Genomic DNA, 20,518 nt, shown 5'->3' on the forward strand with positions numbered 1-20,518 from the left:
CTCTCCTGTCCAACCACCGAATGGTCCTCTCCCCTCGTTTATTTATCTTTACCTTCCATCCTTCTTATTATAGACTGATTTTATTTATAAAATTAACATATATTTAGAAATATGATGAAAATTATATTTTTTAATTTTTTATTTATAATTAATTTTTATGATTTAAAATTATTTTGATATACTATTATTTAAAAATAATTTTTAAAAAATAAAAAAATATTATTTTAATATATTTTTAAATAAAAAATACTTTAAATTATATCTGCTATCACACTCCTTAATACTATATTTTATTACGGTTCAACATGCATTTTATGGTATTTTTAAAATTATTTTTATTTTAAAAAACACCTTATGAATATTTTTTACATATATTTTATGTTTTTCATGTACTAATGCAAATTAAAGAATATTTTTAAAAATATTACCGACCAGCTTTGACGGATAGGGATGGTACGGTTTTTAAGGTTTTTTTTTTTTAAGAAAAAAAACGGAAAACGGGGTGCCCTTTTCACTGGGCTAGAGTAAAAAAAAAGGTTAGTGGGAGTCAGCTGAACATATGATCCATTATTAAATTTGCAATTTGCATGTTGTGTCTTAGGTTCGAGAGGGCGATATCCGTACACGTCGTTAACTACCTAAAATGCCAGCTGTCTATGTATTAATTTGTGGGCCTGCTACTTAAGGCCCACTCCTCTAATCTTTCATTGGTTGTCGCTAGTGTTGATTTTTTTTCTCTTCATACACCATCATGCTAGGCGCCAAGCAAATAAATGTAAATGCCAAAAAAAAGAAAAGAAAAGGAAAAAAAAAAAAAACCGACAGGCCAATCATTGCTGGAGTTTACTTCTAATCCCATGATTTAGTTAGTTAAGGATTTTTTAACGGAAAGCAAGGGGATTTACTATGGTAATCCACACTCAGAACTCAATTTTACCTTTTCACAGAGCAACAAATCAACTTTTTTTTTTAATATTAAAGAGTAAAATTATCTTTATACATGGAATCATTGGTTATTGTTAGATTTAATTAGAGATATACATGTTTTTTTTTAATATTTTTTAAAACAATGCAATAACTAAAATAACTTGAGAAGCCAAAACTATTGAAGTAACATATAAAAGCTATATAGATATTTTTATTTTTTTATAGTGAAATAAGTTCAATGCTCTTGGAATTAAAAAAATTAAAAATTTCTTGTAGGACTTTTTAGGTCTTTTACTCATTTTTTTTTTAAATTATCCTTGTAACTAAAGAGCATTTTGGTCCTTTTATAAATATTAATAAAAAAAGGTAACTTTTGTACACAATAAAATCACTTAAATACACTTGAGATAAAAATAAAATAAATGAAAGCTTCTTTGCATAAGAGATTTTGTCTTTTATACTTGGCTTTTATTCCTCTACTAATGTTTATTGAGATTAGGGACAATTTGATCTTTTTGTAGATATAATGTATTATAAAAAATAAATAGCTAGCATATGTTATGTATGCACTAACGAATAAAGTTGCTTAAGCCATTCAGACAAAATATACAACATCATCTAATAGTCAAACACCACCTTCTATCACGGTCTTGAAAGCGCACTAATGTTTTTCTCATCGATTAATGTACATGGCAGTGTGATGATTGAGCTCCAATAAGCTTTCTTTCTTCTCTTTCCTCTTTTCTCTCCCTTTTCATTGACAAAATACGAAGGTATCTTGCCATTTATTTTTTGAAAAATTATACGAAGGTATCTTGCCATTTATTTTTTGAAAAATTACTCCTAGCATCTTATTGTTCAGTTAAAATTGCACTTGTTTATCAAATTTTAAAAAATTACAGTTTACATCCTAAATTTTGATACGCGGGTATTAGTTTACATCCTAAACTTTGATGCGCAAGTAACACTTTACATCCTTTACTTGGGGCGCCCAAAAAAATCAACAAAAATTACCTGATTATTTACATGATGGTTATTATATCTCAATTAATTACTAAAAAACCCCTTATATTATTAAAATTAAAAAATTACCATTAAGTTTAAAACAAAAAACAAAACCTTTAGACCCCTTTTTCCTCTACCCCGACCACCTCTTTCTCTTATACAATTGCAAAAGATTTGATGAATCACTCTCATCATTATAATATGATAAATCACTCTCACTTTCATCTTCTGATGTTGCAGGTGGTGACGATAATTTTGAGTTAAGCTTTGTATCTCAAGTTTGTATTTGTCCTTGCTTTCTTAGAAGAATTTAAGTCTTGCCTAGGTTGATGCTATAATGTCTAAGCTTTGCTTGTGATCAAAGTATATAAAATCTTTTTGTCTAGAAATAAATAAAATATTGCATATTACTCATATCATAAATAATAAAATCATACTATATTTTACCTATGTAGATATAATGACTTGGTTTTTAGACATATTGGGAGCAGATTAGGACACTCGGTTTATAAGGGAATATCATGGTGACTGACTGCTAGAATTTTGATAAAATTACAAATTTACATAAATGGGAGAAGGGATGCTAGGCTATACTAGTTCAATGGCTTTTATTTGAGAGAAGATCGAGTTGTTATAGGCTAAAGTTGGTCTATGAGAGAAGGTTGTTGTCTTGGTGATAGCGTTAAGCTAAACAATGGTGGTTAGCTTAGTGGAAAAGATGGTGACAATTTTGTGGAAGAGATGAGAAAAAAGAGGATGCTAGTTTTTTTTTTTTAATGTACGGATATTTTTTGTTACTTTGCTTCTTCTTTTTTATCTATATTTTTTTCCTCTTAGGTGTTTCTCCATGTATGTTTCCCTCTCGTCTTCTCTTTGAATTTCTCTCTAGCTCGAATGTATGTTTTCTTTCATAACTTTTTTCTAATGTTATTGTCTTGAATTTCTATAAAATGAAAATATTTTGCAAATATACTTCAAGCCCTAAGATAAGTAAAAAAAAAGAAGAAGAAGTGAATTTGACATTTAGATTTTATTTGCTATTTAATTATTAGAAGTTATATTGAATTTAAAAAAAAAAGCTCTAAAGGGAATGAAGTGAAAATTTTAGGATTGGATTGAGCTTTTGATGATTGTGCTTCCCATGAGTGCATCTTGGATTAAAATGTGTAAGCTTTATCTTTGAACTTGATTGTTCCTCCAAAACCAGGTTCTATATCAAAACTAGGTATTTTTTATGTATAAATCAATAAATATATAAGAAATATAATATAAAGAGAAGAGAAATAGAATAAAGGTTCATAGAATATGTGTTTAAATGAATTGGCTCTGATTAATTATGAATGGTCTTGTGTGGTAATGAATTATGATTTTTTATACTATGTTATGATTGATGTTCTTGAAAAATAAAGGTTCATAGAATATGTGTATAAATGAACTGGCTCTGATTAATTGTGAATGATCTTGTGTGGTAATGAATTATGATTTCTTATACTATGTTATGATTGATGTTCTTGAATGAATTGTTTAATATCTTTAATAAATTTGTGGTGGTTGAATCTTATCAACATACTTAATAACTCAAGATATTTATACACATTAGTTAGATAAATAAATATTATAAATAAAGATATTGTTTCTTGTCTTTGATTATAATGCTTTATTATGCTATTAATAGAAAGGTGAGTGGCTGCTCAGTGCCTTTTGAGATGATTTGTGGAAGGAAGTGACCAATGGCATGAAATTTCTTTGCTTGGCATGGAAAATCTATGAGCGCCAGCAACACCACTAGATGGTTTGAAGGTGTGCAAGTGCATGCTAGTGGGAGATCATTTGGCACAATGGTTGCACCATTATTTTACTAATTTATGAAATTATGTTTTGCTTTGACAAGAAAAGAACTTTAAAGAATAACTATTCCAAATATCCCTAAACTATGCACTCTTAACTCCTTGAAATCTTAAAATATATCAAGGGTTAAGCCTCACACGTTGTTATTAGACAGCAAGTCAAGGATGGTGCGCACCAAGATGGCTAGAAACTCTAGCCATTTAAACTTGGATGAACTCAACCATAAGAGCAGAAGTGGAGCATGAATGGCTGTATCGGGAAAGAAAATAGTAGTCTGCATATAGTTCATGTGTATGCTTTCTAGTAAGGTGGGCATAAATTAATGGACTGATGGAATCAGCTTCTTGGTGTATAATTTACAGTATGGTCAGAGAATTTAGCCGAAAAGTGCAAAGTCTAAGGAACATCTTTGATGCTACTAATTCCGGCTACACAGTACATACACCTAAATATATAATGCCTCTTTACTTTTTCATCCCACTCTACTGCTTTATTCTCTCTTGTACCCCACTTCTTCCTCAAAATATCTTCTTCCTTCATGGAAAATATATAGCCAAATGAATATTTTATTCATTTATAAAATCATTGATGCTTAAGATATTTAAATCATTCATTATATTTATATGCAAAATACAAAAAAACATAAAAAAATGACCTGACTTTAACTCTATCAGATTACAAAGGGATGGAGGCTAAAATTGAAGGTCTAAAATAACTTTAATTTTATTAATGGTTTTTTATCTATAAATTCATTCTCTAATGAATAACCTATACGTATAAGAATTAAAACGACATTGTTTTGATAAAACTACCATGTTAACGTAGCGTCAGTTGCAAATGGCCCCCAATTGAGGTGTCGGCTGGGTTTTGAGCATCAGAAACTGTCCACTTCATATTTGCCATCGCGTTGAGGTTTTGATGCAGAGTCTCAGGGTCATAATATAAATGGGCTTGGGCTTGATTGTTAAGTGAAAAAATTTAAAATGGGCTTGGGCTTGATGGTTAAGGAAGAAAAGAGTTAAAATGGGCTTGGCTTATCTAAAATTCAACGAATTCATTACATATCAGATACAGAGATTGCAGAGACCAGGCTATTTTTCTTTTCTTCCTTTTTCTTTTTCCTGCTTGGATGTGGCCATACAGGGGAAAAGAGCCCCTAACATCAATGGTTCTTACAGGATTTCCTTGGTAAGTTGCTCACTAACTCCACTGTCTGCTCTCTAATGCTTGTTTTTTTATTTTATTTTCTAATTTTTTTATAATTAATGAGCAAAAAGAGGAGCATGGTGGGTGCCTCAACGCTCTCTGTTAAAGCCACAGATTTGAATTAAGATGATATATGAAGAGTTTGCAGGAAAGATGAATCTGTCGAGGATTACGTTTTGCGCATTAAGATTGAGGATGGTTTAAGACTGTTTGCACATTAAGATTGAGGATGGTTTAAGACTGTTGTTCTTACACAGGCCTGGTGAAGGCTCACAGTAGTACAGTGGGAAGGAACTACAAAAATTGAAGGCTGTATGATCAACTGGGGTATTCCTTCCAGAAAGAGACCCCCCTGAGAGTTCTCAATGCTGCATCATTTAGTGAACTGAGAGTGAGAAGGCTACAGACAGTTTCTCGCACCATATCACAGGGATTTTCCTCCTGGCTTATGGCATTCTCGTGGCATGAAAACCCTAGAAGAACCGAGTGGAGAGCAGGCCAAATTAAAGGATTAAATGAACCCTTCATCTATCTCCACTCCTAGCTCCGATCAAACCGTATCAGACTTTGCTCATCCCAGACAAATTGGATAAAAATTAAGTCCCTCGAAACCAGATGATACAGAATACCCTACCTGTAGAACCAGCCCTATTTACTATTATTTGCTAAAGCAGCTCCCGGCCCCCAAGAAAGCTGCAAGCTCCTCCCTCAAGCGAGTCCCGTCTGCCTTCCCATTGCTTTAAGCCAACTCCTTTCTCTCCCTGCTCCAAACAGAGACCCCCGGGTCTCCTCCTATGCCCCCTCCTTAAGTAGAGCTATCTTTCGTATAGAGTGCTTAAATTAATTCATCCTGGTGCCATGTCTCTTTGGAGTTTGGTTGAGCTTGTAGAACATTTGTATTTAAGCAGTCGTGTTACTCCTCTGTGCTCCTCGATGCATACTCTTCTGGCTTGTATCATTTTCTCGTGTTGTTATTTAATAAACATACTTCTAAACTCGAGAGTAGATCCAACAAGCTACCAAAAAAACTCATTCCAACCATATTTCAACCCAGAAAAACCCAAAAAAACCCTAAGTAGCTCATAAAACACATCCATGGTCTCAAACATCCAAAAAATTGACCTCGAAACCCCTCATCAACTAAAAGGTTGCAAGACATTCATTGACTCATGCAAACAATTTAAGTTGATAGACCTTGGAGGCAGGATCCATTTAACTTGATCTCAAGCAAACAATTTTCAAGTTCAAATGAAGAGAGACCGGACAGATACCTCAAATTCCATCACATTATACATCAGACAGCTTTAAAATTTTGTCAAAGCCTGTGGAAATAAACAAGCAATTCAAGTCCCATAAAAAATCTCGCTTTGAACAACATCCTGATACCAGTCCCGTCATAATGTAAATTCAAGTCAATTTTTTAACCAAGACGTGGGGAAAATCAGACAGATCTCTGCATCCGTACAAGTTATGCATAATAGCATGAGGCATCGACATGGCTGCTGCTTAATGAGCATTAGAAAAGGCTGTAACACCGGAGCAAGCAACGCAATGAACACACACAAAATACAGAACACTGGAGCAAGCAACGCAATGAACACACACAAAAGTCATAAAATGTTCCATTCCAATTCTGATTGCAATAGAAACTCTTTGAGCTAGCAAAATAGAGCAAGAGCGGGAATGAAAGACCGGTATTGAAATACCAAAAATCCAATTCCCAACAAATCTCATCCATGTCCAACAACAAAAAACAAACAAAAGTTGATAACAGAATCGAGTAGATGAACAAAACTCTTCTCTAAAAACATAACTATTACTGAGAGACACCAAGCCACTTTGTGAAATTCTCAAACTCTGTGTAATCGCTGTCTGAGATCATTGTCTTGTACCATGCCTTTCCTGCAGCCTTGGCAGCGGCTAGCTCCTCCTGATAGATTTCGTAAGAAAATACAACTTGTTAATAAACAAGTAACAACATTTCAGATATGTCATAAAAAATGCCTACTATAGCATCCCTGAAGCATAAAGATATGGACTTGGAGGGAGTAATAACAATAACAAATAATAGAAGTAAAATACAAGGCTAAAATAATAAAATAACATTTGATCTAAAGAATACATAAATATGATGGAAGGATTCTTAAAGATAAGAAAGAAACAAAAGGTATATAGCTCAAACAGATAAAAAAACACTGCAAAATGAACATAATACTGCCATACAAATATTGAAGTCTTCAACAATATGCCTAATTCTTCACATTAACAGCATCAAAGCAACCAACTAATAATTTCACAATATACCAACATAAAAAAAAAGGATGTAAGAACAGATACCTTTGAGACAGGCTTCCTCTTGGATGTAACAGATACCTTTGAGACAGGCTTCCTCTTCTTGTCGAGCTTCTCCTTCTTAGACTTCACACGCTCTGCCTCGGCCAAAAGAGCCATCCTCCTAGCAGTCTTAGCATATGGGTTCAATTTCAACATCACATTCAAGTTCTTCAATGGGTTCTTCTTCAAAGTAGCCCTCTTAACTTCCTTCTTGATTGGCTTCACAACACTCTGAACCTCATCAGAGTTGATGATCCTAGCCAAATCAGCATTGACCATCTTGGACCTAGGTAGCACATACCCCTTCTTCTTCTCTGAACACTTCTCAAATGAACCATAAATTGAATCAAGCTTCTCAATAGCTGATTTCGTCCAGATCACAAACCTTCCAAGATGACCACCAGGAGCCAACTTCAACAAGTTCAACCTCTCAACGTTAGCAACCTCAACTCCTGGAATATTACGGAAGGCCTTAACCATCTTAGCACCTTCGGTTCCATACACAATCAGGGGTCCCTTGCGAGATATATACCTCCTGTTCCTCATTTTCCCCTTTCCAGGCCGGATAGCGTGAGAATCCTTAGCCTTCTCAGCATCTGGAAAAGCGCCGATCTCCTTAAGCACCTTAATAGCAGTAGATGTCTTTTCAATGCTCTCAGCTGAGTCGGAGATAATCAAAGGCATCTCGGGGACTGACTCCACGCGGTGACCACGTGCCATCACCAGAGAGGGTATAGCAGATGCAGCAATAGCTGAAACGACAGCGTATCTCTTTTGGTTCACATTAATCTTCCTATGCCAGCGGCGCCAGATCTTGGTGGGAGCAAACATGCCTCCACCACGGCACATGTTTCCGTAAGCTCCCTGACCAGCACGGTGAGTTCCACCACCAGGAACACGGGGAATACGAGAAACGGCACGACCAGTACCCCATGATTCGGCTGAGGTCTGGTGACCGGCTTTCTTGGAGACGGCATAAGGCTGGCGGCTATTCTTGGAGATGTTTGAGTGGACGTAGTTGACGATGTCTGGTCGGATCGAGGCCTTCATGACATCGGGGAGAGCCACGGTGGCAGCCGAATCCGTGACCATGTCGTTGAGGCAGGGGAGCGTTTGAACGGAGACCAGGGGGCGTGCGGCGGCGGCCATTTGGTTGTAGAAGGGGAGAGAAGCGGAGGGGCAGTAGGGTTTAGGTGTGCGAGAGTGCTTGAGATGCGTTTAGAGTTCAATATATAGGGGATTTTTTAGGGTTCGGCTTTTGCTTTTGCGTGTTTGGTTTATGGAATAACGGTATTCTAGTGGGCGGATAGGCCTTGTTTAGGCCTTGCTTGTGTAGGATTTACGCGGGTTTTCTGATATAAAGATTATTATAATACTTGCATATCGATTATTGGACAAAATAAATATTTAGTTACCAAAAATTATAATTTGGTAACCATATGCGTAATAGAGCTTCTACATTTAAACAGTTAGGTCTACTATTATATATATATATGTGTGTGTGTGTGTGTGTGTGTGAATCCTGTAAGAGTATAAATATGTAAGAATAAGGTTGAATTCAAAATATGAGGATTGATTATGGGATTTAAATTGGTTTTTATATTGTAAGTAATGCTATTTTTTTCTTTTTTTTCTATTTTTAATTTGATTTAATTTTTGGCTTATGGCTAGTATGAGCAAGTATAATTAAACCTCATGTTACAATTAAAAAGCTACTATTAAAACCAACTAAAATTTTAGAAACTCATCTAATAGGACATGTATTATTATTTTTATAATTTAGTCTTGTTTGAGGTTACAATAATGATGATAGTTTAAAGTATTTTTAGTTTAAAAATATATTAAAACAATATTTTTTTAAAAAATTATTTTTAATATTATCATACCAAAACTATTTAAAAATATATAAAAACCATTTTGAGTGATCAAGTGACCTTCGAACTTCTGTCATTTGTATTGGTGCATATGCCTTCAACTTGTTATTTTCTTTTCGTATCACCCTACAATGACTTTCATAGATTTCTGAACGGTGCTGTCACCTGTCAACGTTGTCCCTTGAAAGTAGGAGGAGAAAACTCAGCATATATGTTTTTTCGAGATGAAATGGTCACTGAGAATTATATAACTAATAAAACTGCCAATTTATCCAAGACAGTGACGTGTTTCCTTGTAAAAGCAATCCCCAGACACTTATTTGGCATTAGGGAATTTGTCACGTACGATGTTTAACTCCATGGCGTTAGGAAATTTGTCGCATAAGATGTTTAACTCCATCGTATGATCATCACATGCTTGCTGCTAAGAGCATGATCATACTGAGCTTTTCCAGAATGATACTCCAAAAGAATGTTAATCCTTACAATTGGCTCAAAATCAGGCCTCTAGCCTCCACGAGTTAATAGCAAGGTTCATCGATAACAGAATCTGCAAATCACCAAAGGGAATTACATATACACAGTGTATTTAGAACTCACACGGGGAAGCACAAAGTATACACACCAAAAACAGAGGTTAGCTTGTTAGAGTTACCTACATATTGCTCAGTTCATCAAACATCCAGCGAGTACTCATTAGAGTTAGAAGAATAAGTTGCAATTTTCCCATCCAAAAGAACAAAGGAACACAGCAATTTTAAAATTCAGAAAGCCAAAAAAGTAGAACCACTTCCATTCCCTTGAAGCAACTATCAGGAATTGATCCACCAGTAGAATCATATACTAACATAGTTTAGGACCACTCCTTCGACTCCAGACCAGCAACAGAAATGGATCGTTGATGATGGGTATCATAGACAATTGCATATCAGATTGTGAATATGAGCATATCATCCCACTCAGAAACTTGCATGGATTTGAGACAGAAGTCATGTTCCTTTTCTTTTTTCCCTTTGTTAAGATAAGAATATAAGATGTCTGTAAATAAAGGCACAAACAAAATAGAGCTCCAGTTATCCAATATGCAGAACAAAAGCTGAGGAAACACCACCAAAATACCCTGTAAACAATACAACATAACAATGCAAAGAGAAAAAGAATTATCCAATAATTCCCAATGTTTGGCAATTATCCAATATTCTTAGCATCATAACACACCATATCATGGAAAAAATAGCACAACTACACAAAAATTTTCTTTCCTCCAGAACCACAGAACATGTCAAAACATGTCCTCTAGGTTCTACTCATTTTCCTAATAATTCTCTTGGCTACAAACTGTAACAACAAAATCAAAGAACTACAATGAGAAAAAATAGAATAGGAAGGAAAGAAAAGGAAAGTGACGCAACTTTTAGTCAAAAGTCAATCACAGTTCCAAGCTTCCATATGAACAACAAAATTTACGATCAAAAGCATAAGCATGCTTTTGATTATCTAGTTGACACAGAAAGGTCAAGATCTCTTAAGAATACAGAGCTAAAAAAACATGTACAGGCAATAGGAATTTTAAAACATATTCAGAACTGGTGATTAATCATTGTGCGAGCTTCTACATACATACTTCAAGCAAACTCCTGGATCATAAATTGAGAGATCTTGGTATTTTTTTGTCTATGATAGTGCGCATCTGTTTGTATAACATTTATTAGCTCCACAAAATTTGAGTTTGAGCCCCATTCTATGGGATTCCATCATTTAAAAGCCTGTGCAAAAGGTTTCTGTTATGATAATTTGCAAAACCAACAATGCCAAACCAACGACATGGAGCCAGCAGCACAAATCCAGGAAAATAATAGAAATCATATTGAGAAGTTTTGAAACATTTTACACCTTTCATGGCATCCATCCAAACCAAACATAGTTAGCAAAAAGGTTCTGAATATCCATCAGGTTGTACTTGTATCTCTACAACTTATCATTAAAACATGTAGAGAGGCATGAAGCTCAAACAGAAAATCCCAGTTTCTCCATCTCTTTTTGAAAGTGAAATTTCTCACCTACAGCTTCCTCGTGACCTAAGAATTATCATCCTTCATTTATAATAATAACTGTGATAATTAATCTCTGATAGCACTGGCCTAAATGATTGATAAAAGATGAACTCATATCTTTTATCGCAGTTTCTTTCATTTTTTTTTATCTATTCAATTTTTATTAGAATCGGATCCTTAGCCATCTCAATTGTAAATAAATAAACAAAAGAACAGAAAATGAATTGAATCCTTGGTGCTCCCCCACCCACCAGGTGCTAATCTTAGTATTGGCATCAGCCATCTTTTGACATTTATGCTATTAAAATGCAACATTTAATAACAAACCACTTAATAGTTATAGAAACTTCTAAATAACCACTAGGATGGATAATCAACCGTTTCATCCATCATGCTCAAGAACGAAGAGGAAAAAAAGGGAATCAATCCCTCACGGCGGATGGATCAAGGGAACAACTTAAAAAAGTCTTCAACCTGCTGCCCTCTCTTCTTATTCATTAAAGTCACATCTTCATACCCTGCGTTAATCCTTCTATGTCAAAATAGTAAGTTCTATAACATGTCTTTCAAGAAATAAATCAATTCTCATCCCCATTGATTGTAAGCTCTTTTACCTAATTGCCAAGCTAGTCTGTCAGCCAATGGAAGTAGAAGGATTCTTCATGCATGTCTGCTGTATGAGATAACTTGTCCCACGTAGTCACAGCTTACATGAATTTAATCTATCCTTCTAATCATCACTCTTCTTTCCAAACCTGATTCTATATATTGATAAATTATTTTCTTTCTTGCACAAAAGTACTTTCTGTGATGAATAATTGAATACCACAGCATCATAAAGTGACATCTTATCAAGAGTTATAATCTTTGAAGCACTTGTGAACACAGTAACCTTTTCGACTTACTGCAACTTGCGAACCATATGTAGTAACGAAACAAATGGTAAAAGAATCATGGGATTTTCACATTAGACAAACAAAATATCATTAAAATTGAATCTTACTTGTACATTGGAATCTAGGAACATCACACGTAACTCAATAATTTCAATTTGCTCTTAAGAGCAAGTACACTTACCTTTATCAGAACAATCCATTATTCTGGACCATCACTCTCTCAATCCTCATCATCAGAGCTTTCCACATCACTACTATAATCACTACTATCATCATCCTGATCCGGAATATCCAGCTCCACGTGCCGAACCTGTATAGTCTCTGGTGGCTTATGCAATCCTTGAGGAGCAATAGGTGGCAACTTCTGTTCCACAGCTCTAGGCAATGGAATAGAGTCCAATGACACTGGATCCCCAGGCTTCCATCCAGGTGGCGGCACTGGTAAATCTGTTGGCAAAACCACAGGCATCCCAGGTTTCCACCCTGCCGGAACAGAAATATTAGGAGGAAACAGGCCTGCCAAATTCTCAAGCGGATTAGCTTCGTGTTGTGGCTCAATAATTGCCTCAATTGTCTTCTCCTTGGTTTCAACATCTTTAGGCAACCCAACATCAAGATGAGCAAAATTATACAACTGGGAAGCTCTCATTTGCTCTTCCTGAGGAGCAGGAGGTAGCGCCCCACGCAATGGCGCCTGTCCAGCACCAAATTCCGGCGGAGCAAATGTAGTATAACTAATACGATGCGCATATGACAAAATATCAGATAACTTCAATTGAGAAGCAACAGTAGTGGTGTTAGTAGCATTTTCTTCATCTTCATTAGGAGGGATAGGGCGGCGGCGGCGATAATCAGCATAATCATCAACTAAAATATCAAGAACTCTCTCAGCTTCTTTCAATTTATTAGCAAAATTAAGAAGCGCAGAGTCTTTAGATTTGATTTCCTGGGAAACCCTTTGCTTGGAATCTTGGAGATCAAGGATTTCCTGAAGTTCGGCGACGGATTCGAAGAGTTGGGTTTGAAGGGAAGTAAAGAGGGAGATAATTTCTTTGGTAGAAGAAGGAGTGGGTTCGTCCAGTGATTGGGATTGTGACGGAAGAAAAGTTGGGAGTGTTCCGCGATAGGCGGAAAGCCAGTGGGGACGGTTAGGGGAGAGTTCGAAGAGTTTGGTGGCTAAATAAGCCATTTGGAGGAGGAGAGATTGGGCTCTGGGGAGAGGTGGGAGGAGAGAAAGGAGAGCTAAGGAGGTGGTGGTAGTGGTGGTGGTGGTGGCGGACGGGTGGTGGTGCTGCGGTGGTTGAGGGTTGGGGAATTTGGGAGGAGGAGGATTTGGGGTTTGGACTGGGAGAGAAGGAGAAGTTGGGTTTGTTAGGCCTAATCTGGCCGGCGATTGTACAATTTGGTGCTGATGCATTTTTGAAGAATAGTTCTTCCTTTTTTTTACATCCACTTGAATCAATTCCTTAACCAGTAGGGAACTCAACTTTAACGTTTTCGAATCCAAACACTCCCTAGTTCCACCTTTACCATATATTTCAACAATATGTAACTGGAGAGGGCTTCTCCTGGATAACAATGTCATGGAAAATGAAATATCAGTGCACATTCGTTTTGGAATGTTCCTCCCTCTAAGAATTACTCTGCACAATCCCAACTAATTATGCAAAATTAATTCATGAAAGGAGAAAATAAGAAACAAAAGTACCAGAAAAACACTTAGCATGCCAAAAACAAGAAGCTTTACACACTCCTGTCACCCAACAAGTTTTTAATAAAGATTTAAAAATGAAGGTTCTATCAACAGTAACTTGCTAGCTTCAATTTGGGATGTTTTTAGAGTTTTCAAACTAATAACTTTTTCACTTGCAAAAATATTGGGAATTTTGAATGTTATCGAGGAGAGCAAACTTTATAATGATTAAATAATTTGATTAAAAAAACTAAATTAGGTTTTGATTTAGATTTAAATATTATATTTTTTTATAATTCAAGTATTTGGGTCCATATATATGTATTATGGCTAATCTCTAAATTTATTGAACACCCTACAAGTCTAGCAAACAAGTAAAATATTATAGGAATAATAAATGTGTTTATAAAAATTCAAACTTAAGGTACAAAGATAGAAAATTTTCTAAAAAAATCACAAGGTTATAAATCTAGATGAAACTATAATCATTATTTATCGAGAAAATTGAAAAACTACACCTAATTAGAGAAATTTTATTAAATTAATATGTTGTTGGTGGATGTTTTGAGTTATTATATGTAATAATATAGATTCATTTTCTTTTTTAAATTTAAAAATTATAATGATTTAAAATGTAAATTGTAATTTTTAAAAAAGGAGAGAGAATTAAGTTTAAAAAAATTATAATTTAGAGGGTGATAATTTTTTTTCTATTAAAAATCGAAACATGTAACAAAATAACCACAACGGTAACTCTAGGTCCCTGTCCTTCTCTTTCAAGTACCCATCTCTTTGATGGATGCATACTTGCATTGTTCTATATATCTTCACTGTAATGACTTAGCACTACATAGTTAGTAGCAAATAATCCCTTGTTTCAAGCTCTTCATCACACACTTGTAATTTATTTCTCTTCTTCAACCTTCTCTTCCTCCTCTTCATTTCCTTCAACAATGAAGGATTCCACAAAACAAGAGTCCCAAAACAGCTCTAAGCGAAATCAAGACCCAGAAAACAATTATGAAAGTGACAAACAGGCTAAGAGTAGAGGAAATGCCGGAAGGCATCCATCATACCGTGGAGTAAGGATGCGTCATTGGGGCAAATGGGTGTCCGAAATCCGGCAACCAAAGAAGAAGTCAAGAATTTGGCTAGGAACTTTCTCAACACCAGAAATGGCGGCTCGAGCGCACGATGTAGCTGCCCTTACAATTAAAGGTCATTCAGCTCACCTTAATTTTCCCGAACTCGCTCATGAATTTCCACGTCCAGCTAGTTCATCTCCCAAAGATATTCAAGCTGCCGCTGCCCTAGCAGCTACCTTGAGCTGCAAGACAGGTCAAAAGGGCCGCGAAACTGAAGCTGAAGCCGAGCTGATGCTTCCTTGCTCCCTGGATAGTACTTTGGCATCTAATGAGACGCAGGAGTATTCATTAAGCTCACCATTAAGAGATGATGATGATGATGACACGTTTATCGATTTGCCAGATATTTTGCAAGACATAAGTCATCAATTTGATGAGTTTTGTTACTTGTCACCATGGCAGCCGGTTGGAACGGAGACATCTGATGTTGGATTTTGGCACCAGGAGGATCTTTCTTTATGGGAATACCAATCAAGTAGAAACATTTATTAAACCGACAAGTTAGTATACTGTTTTTCTGTGCTTAATTTCTCAGGAAGACACCGAAAAATCAGTAAATCAAAGTTTGAGTATGCAGGTTTGGTTTCGACAGATTCTGTAGAACCTCTGTGTGCGTGCGTGTGTGTGTAGCAGCGCCTTAATTACCCCTTTCAATCTACATGAAGGTTGCATAAGAAGGAGATGAATGGCAAAGCTTAATCATCATCTCTATAAATAATAAAGCAAACATGAATTGTATATTAATTTTATGATCCCTGAAGTGTCTTCTCCAATTTGTCTCTGAACCAGACTCAAAGACCCGCCTATTTTAATTTGATAAACTTTGCATTTAAGATCGAGGTCTGAAGTTTGATGATCAATCAATCATCCACAGCATTTTTGTTTTTAATGCATTTCTCTGAGGATACAGTACTGACCGGCCGGCCATGCCCTCTACCTCGCGATGTTTCATACGGAGAAGCATTTATTTTCACACCTAATCAAACAAGACGGGTTCGAAAACGGTACTCAGTTCTGTGTTCATCTGTACGGTACTCTGGTCTTGCTCTCACTATCCTTGTCAATATTCGTCTCCATGAAAGAGAGCAATAACCCACTGGCAACTACTTTATAGAACTAGCTATGGCTGGAATTGTGATGTTTAAATATAACATAATTGTTAATCGGATCGACATTTTCAGATGCATGAATGATTATTATTTATTTATTTCTGTTTTGGGCAGTGCCCCAGAAAGTCAATTGAAACGCATAAAACAATGGCATTAGTAATCATCAAGTCTCTGTCTAAATTAAACTCGGACCCATTAGGTGCTGATAATACACAGAGCAAGGTCCCAGTGGACACTACTTTCCAATCTGATAATGACTGATGAAATGATACTGCGTAAGGACACGATATAGAGAACGGATCAGCATTACATCGTTCAGCAGTACAAATTAACCCTTTTCGTTGTCCAATAATTTTCGAGGTTAATTAATTACACTGATCATCGTCCTTCAAGTGTTCACATTAATTACGAATGATCTTAGATGGATGTCAAAATACGAGTGGTTAGAATATGCATGTCAATTTCAAGAGAATTTTAGACCAACCCAGGTAGAATTCATGACCGAAATTGCTAACATAATTTGGAACATGTATTAACTAGAGAAAGTGACCTATTTCGATGACTCCTAGCGGATCCAATGCTTCTGATTGATTAAAATTAGCAAGGGTTCAGGAGAGTGGTAGGAAATGCTTTTACGTGCGAATCACTTGAAAAAACACCAAGTTGTGGCTGTTTTTTATGTTTTTATTATTATTTTAATGTGATTAGGTCAGAAATTAAAAAAAATCTAAAAAAATTATTTTAATATATTTTCAAATGAAAAATATATTTAAAAAACACTTTACATCATAATATCAAACCACAAACAAAATAAAAGTTAATGGCTTGCAATAAATAAATTAATATATTAATGCATAAAAGAAATAATTAATTACAGAAAACTAATTTATTCAAGCTTAGTATTTGTTTTCAAGTTCTTGGAAATAGAAATAGAATTTTTCCTTTTGTTTTGAATTTTTTCTATAAAAAAACCAACAACTATTATCATGATTTTTCAAAAACTCTGGTATCCAATTGTGTATTTTTTTTATTTTTAAAACATAGAGAAAAAACTTAATTAATAGATGATTTTTTGTTTTAAGAATTCTCAAAAATAAAAATATCAAACAACACTTACTATGACAGTTCAAGGAATGACGGGGACTTCAAGTACAAGCCTATTTGGCATTGTAATAATGGTTGTTTATCAAAGTATTTTCAATTTGAAAATATATTTAAATAATTTTTTCTTTGTAAAAAAATTAATTTGAAGCAATAAAAAACTTTGTAAAAACATTTTTTAATCATAAAAACAAATGGGGACTACGTTTATTACTATATAAATCAGCCTTTTAATTTCTTTAATATGAGTTTGTTTGATTTTCTTTCTTCATCAATGAATTTATCTTTCATACTGAAAAGTATGGTTAGGATAAAAAGATCTATAATAGTGAATATATTAAGATATCAACTTTTAATGAGTTTGAAGTTATTTATTATGGGAAGCTAGAAGAAGTAATTGAATTGTAATATCATTGCAAGCTTAATAAAGTCTTTTTATTTAAATTCTATTGACATGATATTACTAATGTTGGTTATTGGGTTAGGCATGGTCCACCCATAATGGATGGATCTGGTTCAAGTTATTAGAAGAATTACTAAAGGAAGTAACTGCCACCTCTAATCATATATAAAGGGACATAATCCGTATGAAATATGATAAGTTTTCATTATTGAAATAACATAGTTATGTCTTTCTCTTTTCTCATCTTGACTCTCTATATTGACTTGACAAGATTTATAAAGAAGTTCGTACTGTGGAATATCACTTTGGTTCTAGTAATAGAAGTGATATTGAAGTAATTGATCCATACATAAAAAAATAAAATCTTACAAGTAAGTTTTCCTTTTCGATCTACAACTGATAAAAAATCAAAGTAAAAAAATCAAAATTTTCTCATAATTTAACATTCATATACCGATTTATATGAAAATTTTGATTTTGATTTTACTAAGAATATTTTTTAAAGTTGACGTTAAAGAGTTAAATAATATATTGATAACTAGTGGACATATAAAGGTCGATGAAGATGATGATATTGACAAGCATCAATACAATAAAGAAGATTATGATGGATATGACAATAATAAAATTAAAAAAGAAGAAGAAGAAGAAGAATAATATAATTTTGATTAAATTGTAAAACATCAATGTATAATAAAATTCAATTTAATGTAATTTTTTTAGTTGGTCATTTACAATTAACTGTTGTTAAACTTGATGGAACATTTATCATTGTGATTTTATTATTATGAACAGAAATGATATTATTGTGTTGTGATTTTACTATATTTGTAGATTAAATAGATTGGGAATAAACACTTTGAAAAAAAACTATTTCATATCGACAAAATTATTGATGGACTATATTAAATAGACAGAATCATCGATGGACTAAGTCCCTCGAAAATTTTTAAAGAGTTGGAAAAATTACATAACTATGCCATTGCTAATTACAGATAGAATCATCAATAGATTGAATTCCTCGGAAAGTTTGAGTGTTGGAAAAATATTACATGACCATGCCACTAACAAGTACATATGGAATCATTAACGAACTAAGTCCTTTAAAAAGTTTTAAAAAGTTGGAATTAAATTACATGACCTTACTACTAATAATTATAGATTGAATCACCGATGGACTAAGTTCCTTGGATATTTCCACAGTGTTGGAAGAAAATTACATAACCTTGCCACTTATAGTTACAGATGGAATCACTGATGAACTAAGTCCCTTTGAAAGTTTCATAGAGTTGAAAAAATTACAAGGTCTTGCCACTAAAAATTATAGACAGAATCAATGATGGAATAAAAATTATTTATTTTGCCATTGACAATTACAGACGAATAAAAAATTCACAGAATAATTTTAGGGGGGTTTACAAAATTTCAGGTTTCATTAAAAAAAATTTAGTTTTAATTACCAATGAAATTGTCGATAAATTATAAAAATTAATATATATTTAATTATCCATCAATAATTCCATTGATAAAAAGCCCTAATTAAATTATCAGAATCCTTAATTTCATTTGTCTTCTATTTTTCTTCTTATATGTTTTCTTTTACTCTCCTTAACAACCTCTTTCTCTCTTCTTTTTTTCCGTGTTTCCTCCTCTTTTCTCTTTTTATATTAACTTTTTCTCTATATCTTCTCTTTTATTCTCTTCCACTCACCTTCAAACATAGTCTTCATCATTCATGCCTTCATGTTAGGCAAGTCTATATTCTTCTTCTTTCTTCTTTCTTTTTGCATTGTTTCTACATGCATACAATGTATGATTTTTATTTTATTTTGGTTATAGCATAGTCTTTATAGTTGCACATAGAATCACTGATATAATGATTTATCACTAGCAATTATAGATAGAATTATCGACAGATCAAAAATTTATTGGATAATTTTTTAGGGTGTGCAAAATTTCAGGTTTCATTGAAATTTATAAGTTTTAATTATTAATGGAATTACTCATGGATATATATATATAATTGTTCATTAGTAATTTTATTGGTAAAAATCTCTAATTTTACTTGTCTTCTTTTTCTCTTCTTTTGTATTTTTTTTCTTCTCTCTCTACCAACCCTTTTCTCTTTGTCTTCTTTCTCTCTTCTCCATTTATCAACTTTTTTTTTCTATCTTCCTTCTCATTCTTTTCCACTTTACCTCCATCCTTAATGTCGAACATAGTCTTCATCCTTTATTACTTCACGTCATGTAAGTTTATGCCTTTCCCTCCTTTTTTTTTCCATTGTTTTTGTATGTATTTAATGCATGGTTTTTTTTTTTGGCAGAGTCCTAATAGAATCCCCTTTAGTGGTTTTGTTTTATTTCTATTGATAATTGAACTTTTTCTATTTTATTGAGAGGTTGTGTAGTAAAATTAAGGATTTTTTACTCTTCTCCTTTTTTTAATTAAGAATATTATGATTTTTTTTTGTTTGTGATATCTCCTAGTCTTTTTATTGTATTTGTGTTAATGTCGTGAATTTGGCTTTTAAGGGTAATCATTTTTTTTTTTAAAAAGCTTTCCATTTCCCATATGGGTTTTAACCTATACACTGAAATAAATAGTCTTTAATTCTTATAACTTGGCTTATAACAGCTTTTTATATATTTGTATCTCCCTTGATTTTTATTTTATATAAAGGTAATTGTGCATGGAGTCTCTAGTGATTTGTAGTTATCTTTTTATTATATTCTAGTGCTTTTTACCATATAAAAATTATGTTGTGCCGTGAATGATTCAAAAATCGGCAACAATGAATCTGACGAAAATGGATGAAGGATGGGTCTGGTTGTATTGTCTTTCTTCTGGTGTTTAGGCTAGATTATAGTATTTTTAAGGTAAATAAAAATGGAGGATAAACTAGAGTGATACTTTTATAAGT

At 33.8% G+C, this 20,518-nt stretch overlaps 3 protein-coding genes and 1 long non-coding RNA gene across 7 annotated transcripts; 2 read left to right on the top strand and 2 right to left on the bottom strand.

Annotated features, from left to right (window-relative positions):
* Positions 1-4,576: 4,576 nt before the first annotated feature.
* On the top strand, positions 4,577-5,988 carry LOC105142469 (uncharacterized). Its single transcript, XR_845564.1, has 2 exons — positions 4,577-5,168; positions 5,203-5,988. It is a non-coding gene; the product is annotated as an uncharacterized LOC105142469 (long non-coding RNA).
* A 597-nt stretch (positions 5,989-6,585) lies between these two features.
* On the bottom strand, positions 6,586-8,540 carry LOC105142470 (60S ribosomal protein L4-like). 2 transcript variants are annotated; one of them, XM_011050117.1, is made up of 2 exons: positions 7,360-8,540; positions 6,586-6,916 (listed from the first exon to the last, which is right to left on the bottom strand). In XM_011050117.1, the coding sequence occupies exons 1-2, from the start codon at positions 8,467-8,469 to the stop codon at positions 6,803-6,805; spliced, it is 1,224 nt and encodes a 407-aa protein (XP_011048419.1). In that variant the 5' UTR covers positions 8,470-8,540; the 3' UTR covers positions 6,586-6,802. The 2 variants fall into 2 exon arrangements, with proteins under 2 accessions (XP_011048419.1, XP_011048418.1); XM_011050116.1 differs by having other exon boundaries at positions 7,324-8,540.
* A 693-nt stretch (positions 8,541-9,233) lies between these two features.
* Positions 9,234-13,583, bottom strand: LOC105142474 (mediator of RNA polymerase II transcription subunit 4-like). 3 transcript variants are annotated; one of them, XR_845565.1, is made up of 3 exons: positions 12,326-13,583; positions 9,541-9,744; positions 9,234-9,374 (listed from the first exon to the last, which is right to left on the bottom strand). XR_845565.1 is itself a non-coding variant. In XM_011050123.1 (2 exons), the coding sequence occupies exon 1, from the start codon at positions 13,559-13,561 to the stop codon at positions 12,365-12,367; it is 1,197 nt and encodes a 398-aa protein (XP_011048425.1). In that variant the 5' UTR covers positions 13,562-13,583; the 3' UTR covers positions 9,865-10,232; positions 12,326-12,364. The 3 variants fall into 3 exon arrangements, 2 of the variants coding, with proteins under 2 accessions (XP_011048425.1, XP_011048424.1); XM_011050123.1 differs by lacking the exons at positions 9,234-9,374; positions 9,541-9,744 and adding an exon at positions 9,865-10,232; XM_011050122.1 differs by lacking the exons at positions 9,234-9,374; positions 9,541-9,744 and adding an exon at positions 9,865-10,314.
* Positions 13,584-14,544: 961 nt separating this feature from the next.
* LOC105142473 (ethylene-responsive transcription factor ERF039-like) lies at positions 14,545-15,734 on the top strand. Its single transcript, XM_011050121.1, has one exon. It carries the CDS (start codon positions 14,791-14,793, stop codon positions 15,472-15,474), a length of 684 nt encoding a protein of 227 aa, XP_011048423.1. The 5' UTR covers positions 14,545-14,790; the 3' UTR covers positions 15,475-15,734.
* The last annotated feature ends 4,784 nt before the right edge of the window (positions 15,735-20,518 follow it).

This window comes from Populus euphratica, unplaced genomic scaffold (assembly GCF_000495115.2).
Source record: "Populus euphratica unplaced genomic scaffold, PopEup_1.0 scaffold448.1, whole genome shotgun sequence".
NCBI lineage: Eukaryota > Viridiplantae > Streptophyta > Magnoliopsida > Malpighiales > Salicaceae > Populus > Populus euphratica.